General features: G+C 45.1%; 1 protein-coding gene across 1 annotated transcript; it reads right to left on the bottom strand.

Annotated features, from left to right (window-relative positions):
- Positions 1–4,762: 4,762 nt before the first annotated feature.
- Positions 4,763–5,512, bottom strand: LOC142632330 (uncharacterized). Its single transcript, XM_075806768.1, has one exon. The coding sequence runs from the start codon at positions 5,510–5,512 to the stop codon at positions 4,763–4,765; it is 750 nt and encodes a 249-aa protein (XP_075662883.1).
- Between the last annotated feature and the right edge of the window lie 3,115 nt (positions 5,513–8,627).

Raw genomic sequence — 8,627 nt, forward strand, 5'->3', positions numbered from 1 at the left:
TATACAAGCAGATGCTGAAAGCTGGGCTTCGCTTCCCGTTGAGTGCTCTTCACCATCGTCTTCTCCAATACCTAGGATTGGACATCTCCCAGATCTCTCCAAACGCCTGGAAGGTTTTCCTGGTTGTAGAAGTCTTTTATGGGGTAATGTCCAATAGAGCACGACGATTAACAGTGGAAGAATTTTCTCATTGTTACTGTCCTTCTAAGATTGGCCAATCCAGGGGGATGTATAGTTTTCTTCCACGGAGTTTGGTGCTTAGGCTAATGTGTGAGACCCCATACTTTAACAGGAACTAGAAGGGTCGTTACTTTTTTCTCCGTGGGGATAACTGGATGTGTCGTCCAAATGATCATGAGTACATGCTTGTTGACGCGTCATGGGGTATAATGCCCCCATCTGGTATGTGTCCATCCTTATTAGGTTTAATCCTTTTATATTTGTTCAGTTGTCCTAACCGTCTTCTTTGCAGCTTGCGACCATCCATAAGTTACCACCGAGCAGTTCGGTTTCCTGGAGAAAATCTTTATGACTACTAGGCTATCGAAAGGACTTGGATAAAGCTCGTTACCTTGGATACTCTCCACTGGTACTGTGATGGTCCAGAACCTACCACTGTTGCCCGTCGATACGACACACAAATTTGCAGACGTAAGTTTGTTGCTCATTGTCTGTTTGTATTTTCGATTACATCCTTACCCGTCCACTTTTTGTAGAGATGGAGGAAGCTAGGAGAAGGGCATACATCAAGCAGCAGGCTGCTGCTAAGAAGAAGCTAGAGGGGAGTCTTCCCCCCAAGACGGGCTCGACTCACCCGTCCACAAAAAGGCAATCGTTCGATAAAATTGACTGTTAAGGCAAAAAGCAAAAGGTGGTGACGGGACTTGCTGCTGGTCAAGCTTCCAGTGGTTTTAAGCTGCCCCCTAAGCTTGGCTTGGGGAAAGGCAAGGGTCTGATGGTCAACCCAGACCCCGTCAAGGAGAAACCTCTCATCCTTCTCCGAGAGGATTCCCAGTATGCCCTTAAGCAAATCACCTACATCATCAAGGACAAGGACTACGAGGACCTTGGCAATCACTCTACCGAAGCAATGGGGGAGATGACACTGTACAGCCTTACACAGGTTTGTATCCATCACTACATGCTCCGTCGTATTTTTATTGTTTCGTACTTACCCTTTGTTGTTGGTGTAGGGGTTCCTGATGGCGAAGGGATTGATGGAGCATTGCCTTTCTCATGAGAAGACGCTGGAGCGCGTCTAAGCAAAGGCAAATGCAACGGAGGAAGAGCTAACGGAGTTTAGGGCCTGGAGGCTCAGTCATGAAGAGAAACTGAAGCTATCCGAGTAGCTTCGAGGTGAATTGGAGAAACAAGTAGAGATGCTGAAAGAAATCTTGGAGGACAAAAAGGATAGTCTCCGTCAGGCAAAAGCTAATGCTGTTCGAGAGTATTGGGACTCTGACGCCCTTCTGAGTGAACTGGGCACTTCTTTTGCCGACGACTTCTGAGTAAATAGATCTCATTCTTCTTATGAAGATCCGTTCAGTTTATGGACTTGTAAATGAATTTCATCCTTCAAGGGATGTTCCGTCCAGTTTATGGACTTAGTAAATATATCTCACCCTTCTTAGAAAGATCCGTCCAATTTATGGACTTGTAAATGTATTATATCCTTCATGGGATGATCTATCCAGTTTATGGACTTAGTAAATGAACCTCATCCTTCTTAGGATGATCCGTCAAATTTATGGACTTAGTAAATAAATTTCAGCGGAAAACGTTCAATATGTTCTGAATAAACTCTTATTATGATGGATAAGAAAGTAGAATATTGTTCATGAAAAAACAAGAAAATTTCCCTTTGGGCTCTAAAAGTACCGTAGAGAATAATAAAAACTAAAACCATTTGTTGAAAAAATAAACTGGAAATAAGGAGTGCCGGCATTCGCGCCTCTATCTACTGGTAGTATCTCTTCAGGTGTTCCACGTTCCAGGGATGCTGTAGCTTCTTTCCTCCAGCGTCTCAAGATAGTATGTGCCCTTTTTATTCCATGATGCAATCCTGTATAATCCTTCCCAGTTAGGTCCTAACTTCCCATGAGATTGGTCCTTGGTGGCGCCTGTTATCTTCCTCAAGACGAGATCTCCTTTCTTGAAGTCCCTGTGTTTAACCCAGGCGTTATAGCGCCTGGCCATGAGGCTTTGGTATCGCGCCAACCTTTGTTCAGCCGTCGCTCTGATCTCATCTACTAAATCAAGTTGCAAGCACATCGCCTCGTCATTCTTCTACATGTCGTAGTTCGCTACCCTGTAACTGGTAAGACCTACCTCAGCTAGAATGACTACCTCGCTGCCATACGCAAGTTGAAACGATGTCTTTCCTGTAGATGTCCTCATCGTCATCCTGTAAGCCCATAGTACTCTGGGTAATTCTTCCAGCCAGATACCTTTTGCCCCCTTGAGCTGAGTCTTAATGATTTTCAGCAAGGATCGATTCGTGACCTCAACTTGTCCGTTGGCCTGTGGGTGGGCAGGAGACGAATAATGGTTCTTGATCCCAAGCTGTGAGCAGAAGTCCCTAAATGCGTCATTGTGGAATTGTTTCCCATTGTCTGGGACCAGGACCTTAAGTATTCCGTATCTGCAGACGATGTTTCTCTATACAAAACTACGTATGTTCTTCTTTATGATGTTGGCCAATGCTTTGGCCTCTACCTACTTAGTGAAGTAGTCTATGCCGACTAGTAGGGATTTCAGCTACCTGATTGCTATAGGAAACGGGCCCATGATGTCAAGACCCCATTGAGCAAAGGGCCATGGGGCCATCATTGGAGTGAGTTCTTCCGTCGGTTGCCATATGAGGTTGCTGAACCTCTAGCATTTGTCACACTTCCTAACGTACGCTTGAGCATCCTTTTATATAGTGGGCCAGTAATATCCGGCCCTAATCAACTTATGGACTAAGGATCGTGACCCCGAGTGATTCCCGCATACTCCTTCGTGTACTTCCCTCATGACGTACTCTGCTTCTTCGAGGATGAGGCACCTCAGATAGGGGCGAGAGAAACCTCTCTTATATAAGACATCTTTAATCAATATGAACCGTGCAACGCATACCCTCAATTTCCTTGCGGCTCCCTTGTTGCTAGGCAACAAACCATCCTTCAGGTAGGAGATAATCAGTGTTGTCCAGTTTTCCTTGATTCCTATTTCCTGCATGTTGACTACGTTTATTATGGGTGAGTTTTAAATGAAGAGGAGTACCTGGCTTGAGGAAGACATGTTATCTGCTGATGCCACCTTGGCAAGTCGATCGACCTGTTCGTTCTCCTCCCTTAGGATTTGAATGAACTCTACATTCATGTTACGCATCCTACTGTTCACCTGTTCAAGGTATTCCTTCATCCGTTCTCCTCTGCATTCGTAATAACCGGTAATCTGACTAGTAACTACCTGGGAATCACAATGTACCATTGCATCCGTGGCTTCTGTTGCTTGTGCGAGATCTAGTCCTACTATTAGAGCTTCGTACTCGGCCTTGTTGTTCGTTATGGGGAAATTGAGTCTGATCATGCACTGAACCTCGTCTCCCTCGGGGTTGAGAAGTATTACACTGCCTCCTCCTACGTGTTTGACCGCCGACCCGTTCGTGTATATCATCCACTGGGGGTTCCTTTCTGCCTCCTGTTCATCCGGTCGGACGAATTCGACAATGAAATTGGCAATAACATGCCCTTTGGTGGCCGTACGTGGTCGATACTACTCATCAAACTCACTCAGCTCGATCACCCATAACGTCATTCGTCCAGTTGCATCTGGACTGCTCATTGCTCTCCGTAACGGCTTTTTTGTCAAGATGACTATAGTGTGGGCCTAGAAGTACGGTTTAAGCTTGTGCGCTACAGTCACTAATGCGAAGGCGTGCTTTTCCATAGGTGGGTACCTTTCTTCTGCCCCTCGTAGTGCTTGGCTTGTGAAGTACACTAGCTTTTGGGCTCCATCCTCCTCCTTAACTAGAGCTACATTGACAGCAGTTGAGGAAATAGCCAAATAGAGGAAGAGCTCCTCTCTTGGTCTGGGCAGACTTAGTGAGGGTAGGGAAGAGAGGTACGCCTTTAGATCCTCAAACGCCTGCTGACATTCAGTTGTCCATTCAAAAGCCTTCTTTAATGTATGGAAGAAGGGGAGGCACTTATCCGTTGCTCTTGAACGAACCTATTCAAAGCTGCAATCTTACCACTCAAACTATGTACTTCCTTAATGGTTTTTGCTGGTGCCAGCTCCATGATAGCCTGAACCTTGTCTGGATTGACCTCGATACCCCTCTAGGTCACCATGAATTCGAGGAACTTTCTAGTCGTTACTCCAAACGTACACTTGCTAGGATTTAGTTTCATGTTATAGCGCCTAAGCGTCTCAAAGGTCTCCCTTAGGTCGTTGAGGTGGTCATCCTCCCGTACGCTTTTTGCCAGCATATCGTCTACGTACACCTCAACGTTCCTCCCAATCTGGTGCGCAAACATCCTATTCAAAAGCGTCTGATATGTCGCGCCTGTGTTCTTGAGGCCAAACGACATTACCTTATAACAGAAGAGTCTCTGGCTAGTGATGAAAAAGGTCTTCTCTTGACCAGCTTCGTCCAGCTTTATTTGGTTGTACCCAGAAAATGCGTCCATGAAGCTTAGTAGTTGGTGTCTTGCCGTTGAATATACCAAGATATCAATCCTTGGATGCGGGTAGCTGTCCTTGGGGCATGCTCTGTTCAAATCTTTGAAGTCAACGCACATCCTCCACTTTCGTTGGCTTTCTTCACCATTACTACGTTGGCCAGCCAGTCGGGGTAGTATACTTTTCGTATGAACCTTGCTTCCTGCAACTTGCGAACTTCCTCCACTATGGCTCTGTCCCTTTCTTGAGCGAACACTCGCTTTTTTTGGCGAACGGGAGAGAAAGAAGGTGAAACATTTAGCTTGTGAACAATGACGGAGTGGTTGATTCTGGATATGTCCTCATGGCTCCATGCAAAGACGTCCAAGTTATCTCTTAGGAATGACTTCAAGGCCTGATGAACTGATAGGCTAGCAAGAGTACCTATTTTTGTCATCCATTCGGGCTTGGTGTCGTCAAGGCGCACCTCTTTGATTCCTTCTATTGGCTCCGCTACTGCCCACCGTTCCTCTATACACATTGCTGGCAAATGGTTGTCCATTTCGAGCATGGCAATATAGCACTCACGTGCTGCTATCTGATCACCCTGTACCTCCCCTACCCCGTATTGAGTCGGGAACTTGACCATCAGGTGGTAGGTAAAGGTCACAGCCTTCCATGAATTGAGGGTAGGGCGGCCCAAAATAGCATTGTAAGCAGATGAGCAGTCTACTACCAGGAATGTAACATCCTTGGTGATTTGCTGGGGGTAATTGCCAATTGTAACGGACAAGGTGACCGCGCCTGGTAGGTATACCCTTGTACCTCCAAAGCCAACGAGTGGCACGTCAGTCGGGATCAACATATCTCACCCAATCCTCATTTGCTAAAACGCTGGGTAGTAGAGTATATCAGCGGAGCTACTGTTATCTACCAAGACCCTGTGAGTGTTGTAGTCGTCAATATGTATACTTACGACAAGTGCGTCGTCATGTGGGTGGTGGAGGCATCGAGCGACTTCTTTCGAGAACCCGATCACCGAGTCATCCATACGTACCATCCTTGGGACCAATCCTGTTAGCTGGACATTCTGGACCAATCAAAGGTACGTCTTGCGTGCCCTCTTGGTTCAACAGGGAGTTGCTGTGCCCCTACAATCATTCTTATGTCCCCGGTGGGTGGCTTGGGGTGCTCGTTCTCCCTTCGGGAGCCTTGCTCTTGCGGCGGATCTGTCTTCTCTTTACTTACGAACCTTTGCAATTTTCCCTGCCTAATCAGGGCTTCTATCTACTACTTCAAATTGAAACACTCGGAAGTATCATGGCCATGGCCACAATGGAAACGGCAGTATTTATCCCTGGACCTCTTATTGGGATCACCCTTCAGCTTGCCAAGAACAGTTAGCGACCTTTCGTCCTTTATTTGCATTAGTACCTGATCGATTGGAACGTTCAGTGGAGTGAAATTTTCAAATCTCATCGAGGGGGTCTTGGAGTGTCTATCTTCTCGCCCATCACTAGTCCTCATGACCTTCCACCCTCTCTCCTATCTTGCATCTTCTTGTCTTTCTCTTTTTCTAGGCTTTTATTCTCGCGCAAGTAGTGCGTCTTCCGCGTTCATGTATATGGTAGCCCTGTAAAGCACATCCAACATAGTCTTTGGATCGTTCTTGTATTGAGAAAACAAAAACTTAACCTTCTGTAATCCGTTAATGAATGCTGCAACGAGGATCTTGTCATCGGCTTCATCTATCGAGAGGGCTTCCTTGTTGAATCAAGTGATGTGAAACCTTAGCGTCTCGTCCTCTCATTGCTTGATGTTCATCATGCATGTAGTTGACTTATTATACCTGTGTCCTCTAATAAAATGTGAGGAAAACTAGGCGCTCAACTCCTTGAAAGTACTGATGGAGTTTGGCGTCAGCCTGCTAAACCACACCCTCGCATGACCCCTCAATGTGGTGGGAAAGGCCTTACATATGATTTCGTCCTCTACGCCCTGCAGATGCATGAGGGTCTTGAACGTTTCTAGGTGGTCTAATGGGTCCTTTGATCTGTCATAGGCCTCTATCTGCAGCATACGAAACTTCGATGGTAGAGGGAATGAAGTGACAAGTGCGGTGAAAGGCGAATCCGTCCTATGCACCAAATCATCGAGATCATTTGATACCCATCCTTTGAGGGCGTTCATCATCAAGTCCATCTGTTCTCTCATCATCTGCATATCTGCGACCAGGTTTGGCGGGGCGATGTCTGTGGCAGTTGGCCTGCTCATAACATTGCTTCCTTCTGGCCCTTCTCAATTTTGTCTTGTGTCGTTGCACTGAAGGCTGTTCCCTTCCTGCTCCCCCTCCTGGTCCCGAGGCTCAGCGTCCCTTTGGCACAGTTGTTCCTCCAAGTCATGGTTTTGCTTGGTAAGGCGCTCAACCGCCGCTGCCAGTGTCTGAATCTATTTCTCAAGAACTGCGATACGTGGTTCGTCTCCTTGAGCGTTGGTGTTGGTTGCCATCGAGCGAGTAAGCACCATGCAACCTTTTTGTTCGGGAAACAACAGCACGACTTATCTACTTGAGCTACTTTCCCACAGATGGCGCCAACTAATGATGCCGAAAATTGTCAATAGGCTACAAAGTCCTTACGTGCCCGAAACAACACCTAGACACACCAAAAACGAAAAATACCTCAAGAGGATACCGGTGTGGTATCGGCCTAATACCCTCCGAAGGTTAAGTCAGAAAGATTATCAAAACTCTAGAGTGCCAGAGCCGGGATGAATTATGCATACCTGTTTTTTGTGGTTTATGGCCTTTTTATAGTGATGAGGAGTCGACCTTGGTTTCTTGGAGAAGATGAATATTTTCTTGTAGAGAAGATCTTCATAAACGCACGTGATTTAAGGGACCCTTTCCATATAAGGGTTTGGTTAATCGTGGAGCTCAAGTTGTTGCTATTTGAAATTCCCTTGGAGGCCAAGTAAGCCGCGTCACTACCACATGGCCTATCTCGACACCATCGTAATCAGTACCCGTCTGGAGCACTTTCCGTTTACTGCAGGTCATCCATCCACTGATGGATGATCATCCAGCTTAGACCATCCATGTATTAAAGGTGATCCGTTCACCTTAGATCATCTGTCCATTCTTAAGGAGCCTCGTCGTCTCATGTTTTTATATGTCGCCCTAGTAATGCTACCTATCGTAGGTCTTTGCAAATTTTGACCGTCTACCCTAAAAATACCCTCATCAATAAACATGTAACTTAAAAAAATATTCTTTGTAATTAGTTTTTATTTTTGGTTTTAACAAATATTAATATCCATACCTATATTTATCACTCACAATACATTTGGATAGTATTCACACACACACACACACACACACACACACACACACACATATATATATATATATATATTAAACATAGCATGTTAACAACCGCACACCTTTGGTGCGATGGTCACTCCACAAGTATAAGTACTTGTGAGGTGTGGAGGGGCAAGGGCCGGGGTTCAAGTCTCCAAGAGGGAACTTCACACACATATACACTTAGATTAGGCTAGAGTAGAATTCTATCTTGTATAAAAAAAAAAAAAAAAAAAAAAAAAAAAAAAAAAAAAAAAAAAACATAGCATGTTATGAATATCAACAACATATATCTTAGGGGTGTCAATGTTCGACCCAACCCATGAACACGACACGAACCTGACATGGATTTTTTCAGATTAGGGTTGGGCCTTAATGGATTTGGGTCATAAATGGGTTGACCCGAAAGCGACATGATAAGAAACGTGTCATAAGCGGGTCAACCCGCATAACCTGCAATAGACACGTTTGACACGCCAATTTATTTGTGTCAACCCGAAATGACCCACTTAACACAACCCATATAACTTGTATAACAAATAAATATTTATTTTATTTTAAATTTGTCAAATACATTTTATATCCAAAAATATATTTTAAATTTAAAAAGAAAAGTGAG

The sequence above is a fragment of the Castanea sativa genome, chromosome 4 (assembly GCF_040712315.1).
Source record: "Castanea sativa cultivar Marrone di Chiusa Pesio chromosome 4, ASM4071231v1".
Taxonomy (NCBI): domain Eukaryota; kingdom Viridiplantae; phylum Streptophyta; class Magnoliopsida; order Fagales; family Fagaceae; genus Castanea; species Castanea sativa.

Coding starts and splice junctions, on each gene's coding strand:
- LOC142632330 (XM_075806768.1), bottom strand. CDS start 5,512: ATGTTGATCCCGACTGACGTGCCACTCGTTGGCTTTGGAGGTACAAGG.